This window comes from Sphaerodactylus townsendi, linkage group LG01 (assembly GCF_021028975.2).
Source record: "Sphaerodactylus townsendi isolate TG3544 linkage group LG01, MPM_Stown_v2.3, whole genome shotgun sequence".
NCBI classification, from domain to species: Eukaryota; Metazoa; Chordata; class Lepidosauria; order Squamata; family Sphaerodactylidae; genus Sphaerodactylus; species Sphaerodactylus townsendi.
Window position 1 is genome coordinate 159,919,384 of NC_059425.1, and position 22,631 is coordinate 159,942,014.

The 22,631-nt window shown below is 43.2% G+C and overlaps 1 protein-coding gene across 1 annotated transcript in view; it reads right to left on the bottom strand.

The window, feature by feature from the left end:
- Window positions 1-520: 520 nt before the first annotated feature.
- Window positions 521-22,631, bottom strand: part of ADAM17 (ADAM metallopeptidase domain 17) — a 33,423-nt gene continuing 11,312 nt past the window's right edge. Inside the window, exons 8-19 of the mRNA XM_048498452.1 lie at window positions 20,291-20,404; window positions 18,854-18,998; window positions 17,905-17,991; window positions 14,179-14,333; window positions 11,856-12,055; window positions 11,043-11,146; window positions 9,009-9,143; window positions 7,276-7,406; window positions 5,813-5,891; window positions 4,741-4,829; window positions 4,106-4,162; window positions 521-2,768 (exon numbers count right to left, since the gene is read on the bottom strand). Coding sequence (XP_048354409.1) covers window positions 2,412-2,768; window positions 4,106-4,162; window positions 4,741-4,829; window positions 5,813-5,891; window positions 7,276-7,406; window positions 9,009-9,143; window positions 11,043-11,146; window positions 11,856-12,055; window positions 14,179-14,333; window positions 17,905-17,991; window positions 18,854-18,998; window positions 20,291-20,404 — 1,653 coding nt within the window. The 3' untranslated portion in view covers window positions 521-2,411. The remainder of the gene's footprint in view (window positions 2,769-4,105; window positions 4,163-4,740; window positions 4,830-5,812; window positions 5,892-7,275; window positions 7,407-9,008; window positions 9,144-11,042; window positions 11,147-11,855; window positions 12,056-14,178; window positions 14,334-17,904; window positions 17,992-18,853; window positions 18,999-20,290; window positions 20,405-22,631) is intronic.

A 22,631-nucleotide genomic window follows, 5' to 3' on the forward strand; every position in this document is an offset into this window, starting at 1 on the left:
AGTTCAGGCACTTCATGCAACTGTCCTAACATTAAACTAGCCAAATCTGGCCATTTTTAGAATGCAAGCACTTAGGTGACATTAATATTTTTGGTAATATAATTCTTTATTGAGTATTATGACAAACATTCCTTGATTGCTACAATGGACAATATGTACTGAAAAGCTTGTAGATGCTGGGGCACCTTCATCTTGATGCAAACTTCCTTTTTGTGCAAACACAAGAGTACTTCCACCCACTTTATGGTTCTCACTTTTCACTGTAGCCTGATATACACTATCCTACTCCTTTCAGGGCACCCCCTCTCCCCAATACTTAGGAGAGGGTTTTTTTGATGTACAGCAGACTACAGCATGAAGGGGGAGACGGGAATGTGGAACTCCTGTCACAGTTTACTGAATTCCTCTGACTCCTCCATGAAATAGTTCTTTGGATACTAGTAAATTCAGAACCATGCTAAAGTACTCCACATAAGTTCTACTTATTGCCAAAACCTGTGTGTTTTAAATAAAGCATAAACTCTGTAAAAATGATTTTATTTGTTTAGGGAGTTTTTACACTTGTCTCATAGTTTACTACTATGTATGAAATCTAAAATTACTAGGTTATAGAAAAAAATACCCCAAAGGCACACATTCAAGTATTAGTGTAACAAATATCCACAGAAGACGCACATTTTTCACAGGTTTGGTTAATTTGTACCAGATACAAAAATACAAAAGTCTCTTTCATAATTAAGGCCATGGGATCTTTATACTTGAAGTAGACATTCGATCCAGCTCATGTTTTATACAAATGAAACTTATGATACAAGTATGATAAAGTAATTGTAAAAAAACAAAACAAAAAAGCAGAAATACATTGTTTTCATTCTGTTATGGTCTCTGTGTTTCTACTAACATCTGCTCCAATCCAGGTGGAGAATAAGGTATGTGTACTCTCTACACCACGGTCGCAGTCTGTCTGTGAATTCATTGTGTCTCTGGATAAGGATCAAAACTATCCATACCAGTTGTGCTGCCTGGATAGGGTAAGGGAAGAGAGAATAGCAGTATTTTCCCCCAGGGAATCACCCCCCATTGTGCTGGGGCCAAAGAAAAGAACTGAGAGAGCATGATTCCTAAGTAATTTTCACTGAATTTAGGGCGGCCTAAACACAGTTCTAAATGGACTGCAACTCAAAACAAGCGGGTGTCTACATATTACACATGTGGTTTCTGGATTTATATCACATGAAAGCCATGATCGACAGCCCTAATTTTTATCCCTAAACGCCTGCTAGCCAAAAACTTAACCGTGTCCCAAAATAATAATCTCCTCTCTACCCCAGCTGAAGGAGTCAACAGCATGCATTTTGCTTTGTAACAGACCACTATCAAGGACATAGTTATACCTCCCAAGTCCCACTGAAATCAATGGGCTTAAAAGTTGTCAAAGCCCAATTACCAGGAAAGTATTCTGAAAATATTCTGAGACTCATCAGGTCTGCACTTAAAACACTTCACTGCTGCCCTGCTCCCTGTCACACTGATGTGGATTCCGCACAGCATATTTATAAGGAGTTGCAATCCCTTAGGCAAAACTAGTTCATTTATAATGATTGCAACTCATTATAAATATGCTGTGCGGAATCCACATCAGTCCCACCCCCCAACCAAACATGCACATTCGCTCTGCACCTTCGAAACCTCAACTGTCAACTTGTTCATCCTCATTTAAAATAAAAATACCGTTTTGAATTATTTGGGTATGTCAATCGCCAAATGCGGTGATCTAAGACACAGGTGTCAAACTCACGCCCCTCCAGATGTTATGGACTACAGTTCCCATCATTCCCTGCCAGCATGATGCTGGCAGGGGGTGATGGGAACTGTAGTCCATGACATCTGGAGGGCCGCGAGTTTGACACCTATGATCTAAGAAGTCACTAAATGCTTGGGCCCCATTCCAGCTGAAGTCAGTTAAAACTAACTAAAACTGGGTCGGAGCTTCCATATTAAGAAGAAAACTGTCTGTCAGTGCTGTTCCACTATAAAACAGTACATTATAAAAAATATTAACATGTACAGTCTAGCGTTGGGCAGATTATGCCTCTACAACACAGCCTGAAGGAAATGTTCAACTCAAGTCTATAGAAAAAAAAATCAAAAAGATTCAATAAACTTTGAGGCTTTAGTTCTGTTTCTTTAAGTAGACTCTCAAATACTGAAACTAAGGAAGATCATACACATGGCCAGCATCTGCAATAAGTCACTTCCTTATTTCCCTTTCTTAATATATATCTATCTATTTACACATATATACACACACACTGTATTTCAGTAATGAAATGGCTTTAGATCAAAGAGCACAAGGCAAAAGTTCATAAAGCAGAGAGATGAGTCAGAAGTCCATAAAGCAGAGAGATAGACTAGCACTCTGTTTCCTTGCTGTCTATTCTGTGTTGCCTTTGTAGTTTGAAGGATGATGCCTTCTCACTCCTTGTGACAGGGTGATCTGTCAAGTCCTCAAATGATTTGGCAGTTATGCTGTTATTTGGGAAAGGATCCTTCTCGAAACAATCATCTTCCATGTGAGAGTCTGTGCTTGGGTCCTCTTGAATGGTGTCCATCCTTGGGTGATCCAGTTTGGGGGCCACAGCTGTCACAGGCACTGGCACCGGCACCACTGGCTGCAGGGGCTGGTGACGACTTGTCGATGGTGCAGTGGGAAATGGTTTGATAATTCGGACCGAGGCTGAGTCCATGCTGCTGAGCATCTCCACATTCTGCAAGAGGCGAATGGGACAATGACAGAAGAACACATGGAACAGCACTACTTCAAGCTCTCAGACTTGTATTCTTGCCATCTCTAAATAAGTAGGATATTCTCTGCCTAGTGGCTACCTTATCTACACAGTATGTTTTAAGTGGGAAAGTACTTCAGTGCTTGGATTCGAGTCACCAGGATGACAAGAATTCAAGTATAGCATTCTCCGGATTACAGCAACATAGCATTGATTGAGGAAGAGGGGCATCTTTGAAAATTATGAGGATTTATTACAATCCAACAAATTTAAATAGGAATACATGAGGCCAATTTGTTCAATGTAATTTCTCCAGAAATTTGGAGGGGGGTGGGGGGGAGGGAAATGGTACATGGTGTAGATGTTATACTTCTAACACAGACTGTGTAAAACTAAAATGTTCAGGAAGGCATTTCTGTAAAGGAAACAGCTATAGTATAATGGAAAAGTTGGGAAAGGTGCTTTATGAAGATTTAGGACTATGGTCTATTTTATGTGTCTTCTACCTTTGTTATCCATTTCTGCATTGATTTTGGTATGTCCCATTTTAAGACATTCTTGTAGGAATTTTCTGCTAATGCTATGATCCTAGTCCTGTTGAATTATGTATTGGATGCCCTATGCTGCCTGACTACACTGCTGTTATATTTTACTGTAACGGCCAGCTGCATTCTGAGGAGTTGTCCTAGTCATAGAACCCCTTGATTGAGAGGGATTCTAATAGAATTTTGTGAATGGCAGTTGGAAAGTTCTGACAGTTGATCAGTTAACTGACCGAGAAATAAGTTAACAGACAGAGGTTGGAAACAGCTGTGTGCTCTATAAGCTGTCTGGTGGAGGATGCTCCTCAGAAGTGAAAAGGAACATATTTTTGGGCTTTGAATCAGGATAGGATCCATAACCAGTTATCTAGAGTTATTTCTAAAAGTTTAATGGGAAATAGCTCTGTGGAAAGAAATGATCCCAGGCCAGTTTGAAGGAAACCAGGGAAATGTGTGTAATGTTTCTAACTCCTACAATTAAAGAACCATTCTGAAAAAGAAAGAAGCCTAAGTTTATAAGTGTATGTTCTCCAGTACATCGCTGATTAAATCAAAACCAGACAAAGAATGATTAAGGTTTCTTTAGGAAGCTAGTGGATTCCTGTGTATGCCTCACCTAGTGCTTGAAAATAAAGACAACTCAGCTAACAAAACTGTCAGAATTCAATACCAGCAAAGGGTACATCCTAACTCTGGAAGCTGCTTTTGTTTAAGGAAAGTTTACTCATGCATTGGGTCTGGTTCTCACTACTAAGAAATCTTTACAAACATACTTACACTGGGACCAAACAGAGACTTAGTGTTCTCTTCATATTGCTTATCCAGTTTTTTGTCCTATTAAAACAAAATAAAAACATCAGCTCTAGAAGCCCCTACAAATCTACTGTCTCTCTACTGTCTTATCTTGAGGACAAACCCCCAAGAGCTGATGCAAATGTTATCACAGCTAACTTAGTGATAGAAACTGTGGCTCATATAGAACGGTATTAGAATGTGGGAGGAGAGAAACTCACAAAAAACTTTGTTTCCATGGTTAGAAAATCACATCTCATAAACTACTAATGTCATCAGTTGTTAATTCAGACTATCTAAATTCCCTGCCATACAACAAAGTGCATGGACATCAGGATTATTTTGTATATATTGGGCTGGAAGAAACAGTCAGCATTTAACAGCCTGTACATGCTAGGAACCAGATGTGCACAGATGTGTTTAGTGGGAGGGGAGAAAGTGAATAAAAGAGACCCCTCATATTGTCTTTCTTTTAAACATTATGATCTGTGAGAAAAACCAAGTGGATCACAATTACTGAGCTCACCATAACTTGCAAGACATTTTACTTCATTTTAGACTCCTGAATACATCCAGTTTAAACCAAATTAAGTCAATGCCTTAAAATTCACTCTACTCACCACACAATGTACAAGAATGCTCAGAGGAATCCAAAATAGCAAGGAGAAAACAACCACTGATCCTACTATGTTGTCTGCAAGAAACTTTCCTGTTTTTTAAAAAACAGCATTAGAATCACATCTTTAGCCAATACTACAAACTTTCATTCACTTAGCAATAGTGCAGGAAGAATTCACCTTCTTTTTTTCAAATGAATTTTACAGTTGTTTAATACTATTTCCAGTATCAGGCCTGACATTCTACATCTTTTAATTTATACAAAGTCAAGAGTCCTGCTGGCATGATGTACATTTAAAAAAAATAAATTTTGAGTCTCGTTTTAACATACTATAACTGCATCCTATAGCTGGTAATCAATAGCACACAACACAACACAACACAAGCCTTTATTGGCATATAATAGCAAATAAAGAACCATTTTCACATATGGTTAGCAAGTTTCCTGATCTACCCAACTGGCTGCAGGTGGAAACAGAACACTACTCAAGTAAGAGATGTGTTCTCAATCATTGCATCACTGATGCCTTTAATAAGAAAAAGACTGAAACAGAATTGTAGCAGCAATACGTGGACGCATACCACAATGAACATTAATGTTGTATGGTAAGGTTGGCTTACGCACAATCTAAGTCAAACTACAGTTCAGGGCCTCAGATTTGAAAACTTTAAAAACGCTAAAAGTATTGTAGATGAATGTCATTAAATAGGCTACATGGTATTTTAAACTACTGCAGGAATTACAAAAGATGTTACATGCAGCTCTTATATTGTCTGTTTCTCTGATTATGCTCTGAGGCTAGACATCATGCCTCAAACCCTCCAGCCTAGAAGAGGCCCTTGCCTCTTCAAATGGCATGTTTTTACAGTTCAACCTCTTACATGAAAATAAATGCAGTTTTGCACTTTACTTTCAAACTGCGGCTACAAGATAATGTGTGTCAGTGCTCATGAGATAAGGATCTGATATAGAAACCTGTTTTCACATACATAAATCAAGATATTTCACGCAAAGAACACAAGAGGGATCAGAAGAAAAACTGGATTTCAAGATGCAAAATAAACATAGCTTACCAAATGTGTTAATGCTAAGTTGATCAATGAAAACCCAAAGTCGTTCAATCACATCCTGAACTCGCTTCTCACATTTACCCTGTAAGACACAATATTTAGTTAAGAAAACCTTGCTAATACAACAGACATTTCAGCCAAATCATCATGAGAGAAGAGATAGGGTTCACTGGAATGGAAGAGAGAAGCCATTTTAATGGGTGCAGAAGCCAAATGTGCCCCACAAGGCATGCCTGATCATCAGACTAGGTTAGCGGCAGCTCCTTCATTCTGGTTAGCAGGAACTATCGTTGTTCAAACACGTGTTTTCTTGGTGGGTGACCTGTGCTGTGAAATAAGATTCCTGTGGATGTGAGGAAGACTCTGACCTTGCAAAGATTCTAGAGGTTCTGTAAAGCAAACTTGTGTGATAGAGGCGTAGGAGGGGGAGAAATAGAGCCCAGGGCAACAACTGCTCTGGGTACCCCGGCCCCCCATGCCCCACTTACTTTGCGGGGGCTGAGGGGTACCTGGCGGCGGCCCAGCCAAGTTGCTCCTTCAGCCAGCAGAGACTCTGCCGGCTGAAGGAGCAGCTTGGTGACGCGAGCCCAAGGGGGGTGGTGTGGGTGGTGATTCTCTGCCCCCATGTGACCAGCTGGCATGGGCCCAGGGACATATGACTCCACATGTCCCTGTGAGTGCTCTGCCTATGGTGTGATATCCCTTTGATAGCTTGTAAACGCAGACTATGGTTTGCTTCTTTTTACAATGGGCCAGGGAGTACTAGAAGATTTTTATCAGAGGACAGAAGTCTCTTCCATGGGCAGTAAAGGGTAATGTATTTTGGCAAGTACAATGGTCCCAGACCGCACAGGGCCTTGAAGGTTAAAATAAAACCTTATACCTGATTTGTAATTCCACTAGCAACCACTGCAGCTGCGGGAGCCCAGATGCTACGGTTCTCTCACCAATGTACCAGTGAGAAGTCTAGCAGCTGCATTCTGAACCAATGTTAGTTTCGGTCTCAAGGGCAGGCAAACTTAGAGTGAGTTACAATAATCTAGCCTGGACGTGACGGTCGCATGGATCACTGTGGCTAAGTCAGGGTGGGATAGGTAGGGGACCAGCTGTGTAGCCTGCTGAGGATGATAAAAGGTGACCCTCGTCGTATTGGTGACCTGGGCCTCCATAGAAAGGGAACCAGTTTCACACCCGGGCTCTTAACAGGTGCGGCTAGACGTAATGCTGCATCACCAAATCTCGGCAGCTGGAAGCCCTCTGCCAGACCTCCCAAACAAGCCACAGGATCTCCGTCTTCAGAGGTACGCTACAGAAAGATGTGCTTCACACCATGCCAAGATATTTGAGAACGTGATGCAACAAAGTTCATGGTTTGATGCCAACATCCAGCAGCAGGCAGGAACAGAACCTTTGAGGGCAGCAGGGACAGCCAAAGTATCTTCCCCAGTCAAGTGTATATAACTCACATTCATGTCACAGAATCCCACAGTGCACGGCTTCCCCTTCCTCAAATACAAGAAATTCTGGTTGGCATCAACATATGGGTTGCATCTCCCATGATCATCACGACAGCAGACCTTACAGGAGTGGTCCGTTTCTGAAATTAAGCAAGACAACCTGTTTTTTCACAGCTGCTTTTTACTTAATTGCCCGTTATGCAAAGGGGAGTCATTTCCCCTTGTTGATTCTAACAACTGTCTGGTTGAAAAACAAGCAACAACGGTGCAGTCAAAGAAGTGATGGAACCAATGAGCCAAATAATAAAAATGTAAGTGGGGTGAAAGACCGGCACTGAAATACATCAGGCATGAAAAACAGAAAATAAGAGAAAGGATTGGCTGAAGAGAAGAGAGAGTTTTTGGATTTATATCCCCCCTTTCTCTCCTGCAGGAGACTCAAAGGGGCTTACAATCTCCTTGCCCTTCCCCCCTCACAACAAACACCCTGTGAGGTAGGTGGGGCTGAGAGAGCTCCGAGAAGCTGTGACTAGCCCAAGGTCACCCAGCTGGCGTGTGTGGGAGTGTATGGGCTAATCTGAATTCCCCAGATAAGCCTCCACAGCTCAGGCGGCAGAGCTGGGAATCAAACCCGGTTCCTCCAGATTAGATACACGAGCTCTTAACCTCCTACGCCACTGCTGCTCCCTGTGGGGCAGTCACACTTTAAGCAATTAAATCTAACTCATAGGCCCTTTTTAAAAACATATTTAACATATTTTTTACATATTTACATATCTTTTACATATTTAAAGCATCTTTCACCTCTTCCTCTTATGTGGAGGAGACAGCACACAAAAAGAAGAAGAGGGGGAGGGGTTTGGATTTATGCCCCACCTTTCCCTCCTGTAAGGAGACTGAAGGTGGCTTACAAGCTCCTTTCCCTTCCTCTCCCCACAACAGACACCTTGTGAGGGGGGTGCAGATGAGAGATTTCTCAGAGAACTGTGACTAGCCCAAGGTCACCCAGCAGGAATGTAGGAGTGTGGAAACACATATGGTTCACCAGATAAGCCTCCACCACTCAGGTGGAGGAGTGGGGAACCCAACCCGGTTCTCCAGATTAGAATCCACCTGCTCTTTACTACTACACCACACTGGCTCTCTGAACCTTTGATCTGGCAAGCATCTCCCCAGCATCCTTTCCCACCTACTGCTCCTCTTCCATGTGTATGTACACCGAGCACGTGCACACACACAAGAACCATATGCACACTCTGTATGGGAAGGGACCTTGCTATTGACTTCTTCCACTTGGATCAAAGCTGCTATTTGCCTATTCGTCTTCCCTGGAAGAGGAAGCTTTATATTTTCTCCCTGCAGATTAAGGCCCCTTCCGCACACGCAAAATAATGTGTTTTCAAACCACTTTCACAACTGTTTGCAAGTGGGTTTTGCTATTCCGCACAGCTTCAAAGAGCACTGAAAGAAGTTTCAAAGTGCATTATTCTGCATGTGCGGAATGAGCCTAAGTTACAGTTTGGGGTGATGACAGAGTTTGCAGAAGGAAAACAGCAAAGGAAAGTTGAATACTGCCTCCATCATGCTTACGTATACATAGGCCTAAACATCCTGAAACCACAATTAGGGGTGCATCTGTGAAAGTGCTTACATGCACATCCCTTTGATTTATAGGTAATGGAGAAGATACACAAGGGTAGCCTCTATTCAGAGTTCAAGGGCATTTTCAAAGGGAAGCTCACCATTACAAGCACATGAACGGAGGTTCTTTTCCCTCTCACAGAATGGTACACATCCTCCATCTTTGCACTTTCCCAAATCCACGCAGACAGTGTCATCCGGAGCATTCCCAGGAGGAGGACAGTCACTGCTATTGCCTATGAACAGATTTGACAAGGAAGAGCCACTGCTTAGTCCGAGCATGTTTGGAGACTAACAGGTAACTTCCATGGGTTACTGAGAGAAACAAGAAGTCTTCACAAGTTTCTTGATAACACAGATCTGAAGATCTCAACTGAAAGCTTTCTACCATGGATGCCAAATGGGAGATGGAGAGCATCTAGAACAGGGTTCTTCAATCTTTCCACATCTCAAAAAGATCACATGGCAGAAAGGTGGCAGAAGCCGTTTCTGCACATCGGCAGGAAATGGCTCTCCACTGGCACAATTCATGCCAGTGGAGCTTCGGGACCGCTTTCGCTGCAAGACAGTAACGCAAGGGTGGCCCTTCCTGAAAGCTGCTGTGACTCGGGTGCAGAGGCTTACTCTGCACGGAGTCCGATCCTGATCGGAAGTCGTCTCCAGCGTTTACCACCTTCTTTCCTTGCGCAACTCTGGACAACTGGAGGGACACACCCATGCTGCCCTCCAAACTCCAGGGGTCGGAGGGCAGCGTGGGTGTGTCCTCCAGCCATCCAGAGCTGCGCCGGGAGGAGAGGTAAGTAAACAGGAAACCTCAGGGGCCAAAAGCAGCACCCTCATGCCAGTGTGCTTTGCACCGTGCTGGTGGGAAGACGCCGCTTTTGAAAAACCTTAGCTGTGTCTTTGCACCGGTTGAACACAACTGTGCAAACAGTGCCCCGGGGACGGCGTTTTTACCATCCCTAGGGCGCTGGTTTTTTGGCTGTGCAGAAGCAGCCCAAGTTAGGACTTTCCGGGAGTCAAAGCCAGCACTGTAGCCTGAAAGAAAGCCAGGGACATGAAACAGAAGGCAAGAGACAGGAGATGAACCACAATGAGGAACAAAGCAAAGGTGAGAATCATGGAGGAATCCTCTCCACCACTAAGTGACTGAGTCTTACTGTCCCACTGCTCTGTTCAGCAAGTGTGCAAGGAAGTGTGGTAGCCTTGCCTTCTATGTATTCATGCTAGCAACAGGTCCTTCCAAAGCCAGCAAAAAAACAAAAACAAAAAAGGCTCTTTGCAGCTTGGGACCCTTTGGGAGGAGTCTCTAGAGAGTCCCACAGATTGCAGATTGGTAGCTCAGAAGAAAAAAACCTGTTCAAGGAAAGAAAATAGCATAGGCAGAGGTACAGGGGGGAAAGAGCGTGATTAAGAGCCAACGAAAAGTGTATTACTGTAGATTGTTCCCACCATCTCCAGCAGCTTGCACACGTGCCAAATAATGTATGCTTTCCCCACCATGTTACTTACAGTCTGCCTTTCTCACAGGGACTCAAGGTGATACATAGTGAGTCAATACAAACAATAAAATTAAACACTCATTAACCAATATATTAGGATTTTAGAAGTCTGGAACCACCAGAAAAAACTGACACATAAATATGAATATGACACATTAAGCAGTAGGGGTGTACAACCCCTCCTCCCCAAAATCAGTTTTTAAATACATTCAGGTATATTACACTTGAAAATTTTCAGGATTTCCCCAAAAAGCTAAATCCTCATAATAAGTTTTTGTTTTTGTGGGGGGGTTTTAGGGGGGGGGATGAAAAAAATCAGCTTCACTATACTCCATGAGTTATCTTTGCAAGGCTTGGGGGGTTTAAGGTAGAGGCAAAAAAGGGGGCAAATAAAACTGACCCCTTACACAAACTTTACCAAATGTGGCAGTCCTTCTAAGGAGAGTCACCACCACCTACAGTGCAAATTTGGTGCCCCTATCTTAAAAAACAGCTCCCCTCCCGTTTCATAGCGTAGCCTGCAACCAGACTGAAAAGGGTCTAGAGCAGGGGTGTCAAACTCGTGGCCCTCCAGATGTTCATGAACTACAATTCCCATCAGTCCCTCCCAAATAAAAAGATGCAATAACACACCTGTGCAATACGACTCCCCCTTACAAGTAGCATTGATAGCTTCTTGGCACTTCTTCAGCGCGCTTTCAAACAGGCATCCTTTACAGCAGGGGCTGTTACGATCACTATAAAAGTGGGTGGAGAAGCAGTAGAAGAAAGAATCAATTAATCCAGATGTGTGAATTGTCAGTTTACAAATTCACAGAAGGATCAGGAAAAAACTTGGAAAATAAATGTAATAGATAGCTATAAGGGTATGCATAAAGAAAAAGATGAGGAAGAAGTTTGGATTTATACGACTCATGGTGGCTTACAAACTCCTTCCCCTTCCTCTCCCCATAACAGGCACCTTGTGAGGTAAGTGCGGCTGAGAGAGTTCCGAAGAACTGTGAGTAGCCCAAGGTCACCCAGCAGGAATGCAGGAGTGCGGAAACACATCTGGTTCATCAGATAAGCCTCAGCCACTCAGGTGGAGGAGTGGGGAATCAAACCCGATTCACCAGATTAGAATCAACCTGCTCTTAACCACTACACTACACTGGTTATAGTACTTTTGATTCAGGGAGGCTCCCTTCAATTGATCTCTTGCCTTTTCCTTTCTGCCTGACAGCTTTGAATCTCGAGAGCACATACCCTCAAACTCTTGTTGGTCCTGAACATACTATTGGACTTGAATCTAGCTTGCCTTTTTCCATTCGTCTTTCCTTACATACAACATAATGGAGGCATAATGATGCTTCTTCTGTTTGAAACACAAACACAAGCACCTGCTAACTGCTTCACTCCACACCTTTCTTGCAATCATGGCTCTCCCATTCCCAGCAGCCACCTTACCTGCATGTTGCATTTGGTTTCAGTTTGCACTCAGATGTGCAGCAAGGGTCAACGTGCAGATGCAAGAGGCCGGGGTCACACTCCTCGCCTTCATCTACTCTGGAGTTGCCACACACTTTGTTGTTGTGCTCTTTGAAGCACTCCGGAGCTTTGGTTTCAATAGTTCGAAGGATGGATTGTTTACTGCAGTTCGAAAACATCTGGAATCGTTGCAGGGTGGGAGAGAAGGAAACAGCAGAAGTCAGAAATAATCATTCACAATTATCTATACCTTACAGATATATGAGCGTGCATGAGATAATGAACCTAGCCCAGAATTCAGGTTCCTAAGAGTATCATTGATCTGAGTAATTTGTAATGCGCTGATTGGATTTGCACATAAACAGAACACAGACTGCCCAGGGGCCACACCAGGACAAATCTATGTGAGAAGCACTGACCACAATTTCTAGCTCCATGCAATTCAGTTAGGCCAGGGGTGTCCAACTCTGGCACTGCAGATGTTCATGGACTACAATTCCCATCAGCCCCAATTGGCCATGCCAGCAGGGGCTGATGGGAATTGTAGTCCATGAACATCTACAGCACCAGAGTTGGACACCCCTGAGTCAGGCTTCAGTGGGATTTTTCTAGAGCAATGGTTCTCAACCTTCCTAATGCCGCGACCATTTAATACAGGTCCTCATGTTGTGGTGACCCCACACCCTAACATTTGTCCATTTTACAGATGGAGAACACTGATGCAGAGAGTCTTAGGCGATCCCTGTGAAAGGGTCGTTCGACCCCCAGGTTGAGAACCACTGTTCTAGAGTATGTTTGTAGAATCACGTAAACTTCCTTATAACATCTCAATCACCCTAATGCCTAGGTGTCAAACTCGCGGCTCTCCAGATGTTATGGACTACACTTCCCATCATCCCCTGCCAGTATCATGCTGGCAGGGGATGATGGGAACTGTAGTCATAACATCTGGAGGGTCGCGAGTTTGACACCTGTACCCTTGTGGATATAAGCGTCTCCACTACAACAGGAAAATGCCCATAGTAGAGTGTTGCCAGGATATAGTTTTGTGCTATAAGCTCCTGGGAAGGGCTGCAGTCAAAAACAGCCATGCCTCCACAAGAAATCAAAGCGAAATTCAAAGCCAAAAGGAAATAGGTTCATTGGACTGTACTAGAAACACGCAGTCAAATATTTCCAGTCTGAATAACTGTCCAGAAAATGCTAATAAAACACTATATTCTGGTACTCAGATGGTACCCAGGAACACAGTAAACTGGTCCTGAAAAATTCTACAAATATTTGGGAATAATCAGGAATATCAGGACTCCGCATTTTAAGGCCCCCAGGACTGCTTTTCTTTCATTGTTAGTTTGACAGGGTTTGGTATCAGCTGCCAGTTTGCCTTGGTTAGATTCTGTGCCTTGAAATTTTTTAAAATTTAATTCCATGCCCTTTCCCAGCCAGCATACTGCTAGACTGCACTACTATAACAATTTCAGCAAATCTAAAACGAGTAGTTGTCAGCTACATATAATGTGATAAGGATGCCATAATGCAAGGTTTGCCAGTGAGATTACTTGAAAGGTACATGCCGAATGCACTTGAAGGACGTTGCATCATCCTGGTTTGAAGTAGAGTTTTGGTGCACAAACACCTGCATCATAACTTCACACATGATTCTTATAACTAAAGTCAACCACCACTTCCCAAAGCATTGATCACCTTGTCTTTCCTTGAAGAGATTTTAATACTGCACAAGAGTCCCTCTCTATCAATTCAGGGACAACAGGATACATAACAGGATATGGTTTACTCTGAAGACAAATGAGATTTAGTGGAAGGAAGTTAATTCTCCTTACACTCCAGAAGATGTTATTGACTACAATTCCCATCAGCCCCTGCCAGCATGGCCAATTGGCTGATGGGAATTGTAGTCCATAACATCTGGAGTGCCAAAGGTTCTGCCACCAATGGTTTACTTCCTAACAAAACCATTCTGATTCAGCAGTGGGATTCCACACACAGCTTATTTATAACTATTGCCACTCTGCTGTCAAGGAAGGAGTCACACTGTCAAAAGGAATCACTCCGAAGTCCTGCCTTGAACTCTGCACCTCTTGTGGTCCTGTGGTTCAGAATCCCAAACCAGTTTTAGAGGAGAACAGCAATTTCGTTTTAAATAATTTCTCCTACACTTTATTAGGGTTTTGTGCAAATGGTACAATCCTAGCCTGTGATTTTCCACTAAGGACAAATACTTGGTTAACATAGGGAGTGACAAATACACACAGGCACAAATTAAACAAAATCTTTACTATACCTTGTTGTTTTCATGATCCCCACTCACAGCAATTGGATACATAACGTATTTTCCTCCCTGATCTTCAGTTGGGGCACACTCTGGCATATTATCGGGATCATGTTCTGCCCCAAAGTTGTGCCCCAGCTCATGAGTAGTAACCAAGTCTGCTTCCTGGTTATGAAAAAGAAACACATGTTGGAAATGTGCCTGTATGGAACAGAATGGAATGACATTTGCAGGCTATGGATAAAATCTTTTGATACAGGCTTGTATCTGAGAAAATGAATGTTAATAGTCAATACTCCAGTCTTGCCTAATTTTGTGACTAAAGTTTTGGCATCAGTGGTTTTCCAGAAAAATCAGAATCAGAACATTTCCCCTCTGAGCAAAGTCTTCTGAAGATGCCAAAATGCAAATGGGTAAGATTGATGCATGCCCAAAACTGTGTGTTCCCTGTTGCGGCTCTCACTTTGTGGAACAACCTTGCCAAGGTAGATCAGGGAGGGTCCCAAACTTCTGTCATTCTGCGAACTATGGAACTGAATTGTTCAGGAGAGCATTGGAAATAAGGCTTTGGTATAAAGGAATAGGGAGCGCTTAAAGGAAACAGGATTTCTGTTTGTTTATTTTTCAATTTATGAGTCGCTCTCCTCTGAAGGCATTGCAGACAGCTCCACTGTTTATTATCTTGATCTTCCTAATTTTTTTCTACTTCTGCCATTCTTTTTTGCACTATGTAAGACATAGTGTCTGACACCTTTTTGGCACAGTTCCAAATTTTTGTGGTCGTCCTACTGCACTGATGGATTTTATTTATTCATTACAGTTTAATACGGCCTCTCCAGGAACCGGGCTAAGAAGGCTTTCAAAATAATAAAAAACAAAACATCAAAAGATATTAAAACTTAGCATTAAAATCATGCACAACATAAAAACATATGACTGAAAGCTCAAAATATCAGCTTACAGAATAAAGCAATATTAAAAGATCAATCCTTTAATTAAAAGCCTGGATGAACAGAAACATTTTGGCCTGGCATCTAAAAGAAAGCACTGTAGCATCTGAAGTGCCATCTTAAGCACTTTCATCTCTTTAAGCCTGTTCTACAATGTTAACTTACAGCACCAATCTAAGGCCCCTTCCGAACATGCTGAATAATGCACTTTCAATCCACTTTGCAGCTGTGCAGAATAGCAAAATCCACTTGCAAATAATTGTGAAAGTGGATTGAAAGTGCATTATTCTGTATGTGAGGAAGGGGCCTAAGAATCCAGCATGGATTCTTTTCTGCCTTACCATTACATCTTTGCAAGCTAGACCGAATACTGGCAGATAAGAATAAATACAACAGCCCCCTATTCAGGGACGTAGGTAAAGATTTTTAGAGGGGGGGGGGGTCTCGGGGGCTGGCCACACCCTTCTCCCCGCCTCTAGGGCATGGCCACACACCTCTCCCCAAGTCCCACTTCTGGCCTAGCTTTATAAAAGCAGCTCTCTGAGGTCGGGATGGCGAGAACTGCCCTGCCCACTGCTCTGCCCTCCCCTCTACTGGGCAGAGGCATAGAGGGAAAAAATGGAGCCTCGGTGCAAAATCTGAGTTTTCTTCATGGGGCAGTCAGCTGTGATGCTGGAATTCACCCCCCCAAACAGCATCACTTTCAATGGTGTTTAAACTAGGAGAGCCCAAATTCTCCTTTTTTAAATCCACCTTAAAGGGAGAATCTGGGGTCCCTGGATTAAATATCATTGAAAGTGATGCTCTTTTGGGGTGGGATTATCCCCCCACCCTGAAACAGCACATCACTTTCAATGCATGTGTCGTAGTGGTTAAGAGCAGGTGCATTCTAATCTGGAGGAACCGGTTTGGATTCCCCTTGCTCTTGCCACTCTCTGAGCTGTGGAGAGCTTATCTGGGGAATTCAGATTAGCCTGTGCACTCCCACACACATGCCAGCCAGCTGGCCAGACCTTGTGGGCTGGTCATACAGCTTTTTAGGAGCTCTCTCAGCCCCATCCACCTGACAGAGGGTGTTTGTTGTAAGGAGCAAGGGCAAGGAGATTGTAAGCTCCCTGAGTCTCCTACAGGAGAGAAAGGGGGGATATAAATCCAAACTCTTCTTCTTCTTCTAAACTGAGGATTCAGATTCTCCCCTTTAAATCCCATTTAGAGGGTGGATTTCTAAAAGGAGAATCTAGAGGGAAATTTGAGGGGTGTCTGCTGTCAGGTGGGTGCAATGGTTAGCTAGAAGCACCAAACCTCAGGGTATCTTTTAGGAGTCTCCTCCTGATGATACCACCCAGGTTTGGTGAAGTTTGGTTCTGTGGGGGTTCAGTTATGGACTCCTCAAAGGCGTAGCCCCCCATCTCCTATTAAGCCCTCCCATTGGGGAAACAATAGGGGATGGTGGGGGCACCCCTTTGCGCAGTCCATAGCTCTTTGGACTCAAGTGGACCCATAATCCTCATTAAACCTGGGTGGTATCAAATAAGAGACTCTCCCTTGATAATACATCCCATGTTTCAGGGTGAGAGTTTTGGGTTTCAGGGGGGGGATCCCAAAGTGCCATATGGACTCCCCAGCAAAGGTGCTCCCCATCCTCCATTGTTTGGCCAATGGGAGCTAATAGAAGATGGGGCTACACTCCTTTGAGGGGTCCATAACTTTGGACCCCCTGAACCAAACTTCTTCACTCAAACCTGTGCAGGTATCATCGGAGAGTCTCTTATTGATACCAATATTGTAGTCTCAGGAGAAAGAGCTCATAGTCCAAAGCATGGACCCTCAAGGTGTAGCCCTATCTTCTATTAGCTCTCATTGGAAAAAATGGAGGATGGGGAACCCCCTTTGGGAGTCCATAACTTTGGACCCCTGAACCAAACCTCACCAAACCTGGAGTGAAGGTAGTATCAGGACAGATCTCCCAAACAATACCGGGAAGAAGTTTGGTGCTGCTAGCCCAAACAATGCGCACCCTGCAGGCCAAAAACCGAAAATGCACTAAAATGTTTAAAAAACCCACAACGGGTGGGCGAGACTTCGACACATGAGATGGGGTTCAAAACCCGAAACCCCCCCTTACCTACGTCCATGCCCCTATTACTGCAGCCTCTGTGGAACAAAACAGGAAATCAGGCAAGGGGTATCACCTCCTTGCTCTAAAACTAGAAATTACTGAGACCAACAAAAGCTGTCATATCAGCCTTGCTCCTTGAAAACTCAGTGCAGGATAAAGGCAGCTACCCATCTTGGTTTTTTCTAGGCAAAGTGGACAGAATGCAAAGGTAGAGAATGAACGGACACATTTCTACACAGAAAGCCCATACTTTGGATGAGCATATGTCAGGAGTGCTTTGGTTGTGTGGTCCTGCATGGCAAGGGGTTGGTCTTGATGGTCTTTGTGGTCCCTTCCAACTCTATGATCCTATGATCTTAAAAAGAGTGCTCAACACTGGTTGAAAATGACTAAATGAAACCATTGCACAATCCTGCCTTCAACTTCCAATCTGAGGCCAGAGCTTTGATATAAGGCAATATAAACACTGGTCATACAAATCTGGCTCTCTGACTTCAGGTAGGCAATTCGTTCTAAACTGAGAAACTCTTATTATTTAGTGTATCAAATGTAATGTACCAGCATTCCAGATACTGCTGGATAAACACTGAAGACGGGCTCCAAGACATTAATTTAAGCCAATGCTCACCATGTACAGGATCTCAATTCATTTTTTTTTACTATAAATTTTAGTGAGGATAGTTTTGCCATAGTTCTTTGTGCTGGTTAAGCCACTGTTGAGGTACACATCCTTCCCAGCAGCCGTATTGTAATAAGCTGCAGGAATAAGAGAGGGCATCAAGTCAAAGTTATAGGACTTCACTGTTAATGTGTACAATGTCTGCATGAGAACCTTTGTTTCTCATATGAAAGGAGCTGGAGCTTCCTTTAATGCTGTCTTGCAATTGCCACATTAGTCTCTGATGAACACATTCTCTGCCACTGATCACTAATCTAGGAGTGCCTGGTAGCACAAATGTCTAGACCAGAGGTGAAGCTACCAGGGGGGGGGATGTGGAAGTGCGCCTGCACTGGGCGCATATGACAGGGAGCAGAAAAATTTCCCTCGCAGCACCCCACTTCATCGAGCTCCACAATTCTACACTGTATTGGAAACAATGCAGGCTGGAGAAGCAGCTTGTTCCCTTCAGGCTAAAAGCTGCCTGAATCACATCTTCCTTCAGGAGACCCTGGGAGTCCCCAGGATACTCATGGGAAGTGTAGTTCCCACCAGGCCATTTTCAACCTAAAGGGAACAGGCTGCTTTTCCAGGATGAACTAAGGTAAGTGTGTGTGGGGAGGGGTGGGCAGGGGGGTGCAGAGAGGGTGGGGCAGGGGGCGGAAAACACAGAGTGCACACCAGGCACAGTATGGCCCCAACTAATACTCTCATTCAAGACAACAGCAGATGGGAGGCACCATTTCAGTCACATTCCTTCTAGTACTCAGTGCTAGCCTGTAAAGGCTTCTTTTAAGCCATATCCTACTCACACAAAGCACTTTGGTTCAAGGGTCAGTTTCTAAACCACAAAATGATGTTAAAAGCATCTATGTTGGGTGTTTCATTTTTAGGCACTTCTGCATCATTGAATGAGTACAAAAAGAAAAAAAGTCCTAATAACTAGGAAAGAAATGTTACCTTTTGGACAGATACCACCATGGCCGTTTTGCCTTTGAGAGCCGACATAAGCCAGTCCAAGAGTGCCCAAATCAAAGTCTTGGTATGTAAAGAGGTGAGCAAGGCACACATAAGCTGCCTTCTCTGCTATATCGTAGCTGAATTGCTGTGTGGAACAGATATGTCAACATGGTTTAATGAAGGAAAAACATTTACCTCATAACGTAGCTACAATTGATTAATAGACCAGGCAGATTCCTGTGTCACTATCACTAGCTGGTTGTCACCCACTCCATCCTAGGCAAGTGGGAAGAAATGCTTTCCTTGCAAATACATTTCAGCTATCACTGAAAACCAAATAAGTTACAAGCACAAATACCTTTACTGGCATAAAGAAAACCAAATAAGTTAAAAATCCCAGAAAATAAAGAAAGTCATCTTCAAAAGATTTCTGTGTAATGAATATTGTGAAGATAGTTACACCACATGTGACATGGCCTGAAACTTTTTTGCCACCATTTTATGTACTTAATTTACAAATACTTCTATCCCGCCTCATACCAAAGCCTCTAGGCAGCTAGAAACCAAAAAGGGGAGAAAAGTGTGAACTCTGTCAGGCGAGACAAATTGCAATGTAAAAACATGCAGGTCTACTTCCTTCTAAATCAATGGCAATTATTTTCTAAAAAAGAAAAAAGATTGATTACATCTTGTACCACAGAAATACGTATAACATTTTTTTAGGATTCCTCGTACCGGGGTCAGCAATCTGCGGCCTACTGTTCTCCAGATGTTCATGGACTACAGATCCCATCAGCCCCTGCCAATTGACCATGCTGGCAGGGGCTGATGGGAATTGTAGTCCATGAACATCTGGAGAGCCACAGGTTGCAGACCCCTGCCCCAGACTAAAATAAGCTCTTCAACCTATTCCCTTGAAAGCATGCTTCTTTCTTGGTAATTCAATCATATACAATAAAACCTTTGGAATCTAACACTTGGTTAACCTTACTCAATTAATTAGCATTACCCAAAGGGCTAGCTCATCTCCATGTGATGTCTCCAGCTTCTGATAGCCAGTTCTGCCAGTTGACACCATCACTGGGTGCCTCTTTCAAGTCCAGAATGCCTTGAGCTGCTGGGAGCCAACTCTGTCATTGTGGTTTGGAGCTTGCCTGCCTGCTGTGTAGGACAGCTCCTTAGCTCAACAGGAACAGGAAGATATGGGAGCTACCACTGTGATGTTCCCAATGGCACAGAGTTTGGTTGTGTGGATTCCTCTGGGTAAGAGTGCAGCAGAGCAAGCTTGAGTAACCTTCACATTTAATTAACTGAAAGCCTCCATTCTTCAGGAGTACCAGTTAAAGCTTTTACTGTTCTTTTCTTGAGTCAAGAAAGATGGGCCGCATGCCTTGCTTATAAATGCGGTAGTTAGTGACATGCTATACAAACACATACCTCCAGCAGCTCCTTCACCTCCCAAGCATCCTTCGCCTCATTCGGATGACTTTTTGCCATATTATAATGTTTTTGCCCCGCAGATACATTCTCAGGTGCATTGTGAACAATAATCTTTATTCAAGAAACAAGGAACAGGATAATGTAAGATGATTTAAGAAAGAAAGTGACAGTAATTATATTAAATCATTTTTGTTCTTTAAACTATATGAAATACTGTATTTACTTGAAAGCAAGATTAGTGGGTTTTTTTTAACCAGGATGCCATCAATAAGGTGTGTGTGGGGGGTGGGGTGGGGTGGGGGTGGTCTTACATTTGCATACAAGTTAACATATATAGTATTTTTTTGTACATAACATTATTGGGGGGTTGTTATCTTACATTCAGGATTGGCTTCCTTTTAAGTAAATACAGTGAAAGGAAATCTTACTATGCCGAAACTTTTCAACCATTACAGAAAATTCTGTTTCCCATTAGCAAAAGCTCCCGAAACCTCTATCTACTTCATAATTACTTACGAAAGAAAAATCTACACACACAGCAAATTATAACTGAACTTTATCTCATTAACAATTCTACGTCAATGGTATATTTCAGAGCTCTATACAGGGTCCTCATTTCTGCTGCCCAGGCCCTATATCAGATGGAATTCATACATCAATGTAGAACGTCTTAAGACTCAGCTATCAGTGATAAAGTTACGGTTAAATCAGGAAGCTTACAACATAAGCAGATAATGTTTACAAAAGGTATGACTGACCAAGACTGCCAGCATCGAAGACAGTTAGAACAAAGCAATGGTATAAGCAACCATGCACATTTACAGAGATTAAGCAAAACCAAAGTTCACAGCATTTGCACTAACAGCATTAAATATAGATTTCTCTTGGTAAGGAACTGAAGCACTGATGCTCTTGCACGCTCTTCTGCTCTTGGCTACCCATTTTTGCATGATGTATGAACTTAAAACTGCAACCTTTATGTCTTATTCATAAGTGCAATGTATTCAACGGTGTACCAAGCGCTAAACAATTCAAAGGTCAGAAAATATGTTTTCAGCATGTCTGAAGAAGTAGTTGCTCGACTGACAGAGAAACAAAATGTTGGGGTAGTGGTAAAGAGTTGATAAATAGTTGGCGATTGCGTACTTTTTCGCCCTTGTGATTAATCCTGCAACTCAACCATAATGGCCCACCTCCTTTCAGGGGTATCATTTACTAATTCAAGCCTATCCACTCCACATTTATTATTATTATTATTATTATTATTATTATTATTATTATTATTATTATTATTATTATTATTATTATTATTATTATTATTTATTCGATTTGATAAACCGCCCTACCCTCGAAGGGCTCAGGACGGTGTACAACAAAACAAGAACAACCATAACAAATCAAATAACCCCAGTTAAAATACAAATCTTAAAACTATAGCAGCAGCAATCCACAATAAATAGTTAATAATTAATAATAAGGGGCGTCTGGCATCACACCCTGGCGATCAAGACCTGGGAGTGGACGAATTCTGGGAGGGGGCTGGCAGATGGTCAGATGGTCAGGTGCACAGCCAGTAAACAGGGCAACCTTGTAAGAAGGGGCCGAATCAGCGGCCGGGTCCCCCCAAAAGCCACGGTGGAACAGCTCAGTTTTACAGGCCTCTCAGCGAACTCCACAAGGTCGCAGAGGGTCTCTAACTGCTGGAGGAAGAGCGTTCCACCAGGCAGGGGCCAGGGCAGTAAACGCCCTAGCCCGTGTGGAGGCCAGCCGCATCATAGAGGGGCAGGGGACCACCAGCAAGTTTGCCTCCGCGGAGCGGAGGGTACGACCCGGGACATATGGGGTGAGACGGTCCCGTAGGTTATTCATAATCTGTAATAAAGAAGCCACTAACCCAGGGGATGATGGGAATTGTAGTCCATGAACATCTGAAGCGCCAGAGTTCAACACCCCTGAGCTAACCAGATTTGTTCACTCTTATCCTACAGTCAGGGATGGCTATAGATTTTGGAAGAATCCTGAGCAACAAGCCCTCCAGAGGCCAGCATTTGCGCATATTCACACATACATGTGCCCGTACACACACATACAGAGACTTTTCCGGTGGAAGAAAAGAGCAGAGGAGCTCTTTCTACCCCTGCTGATGCTTAGAAGAGTACAGACGAGGAGAAATGCCTGTTTCAACTGCTGTAGACAGCAGGGCATGATTTTTTTCACTCTCCCAGCCCATTGTGTCATGCTGTATTACCCTCTTTCCCCAAGCAATGGCAGAATGCCCCAAAGGTTCTTTCATGTGCTAACCCTGCTGGCAGCAACAAGACTCAGAAAAATGTGAATG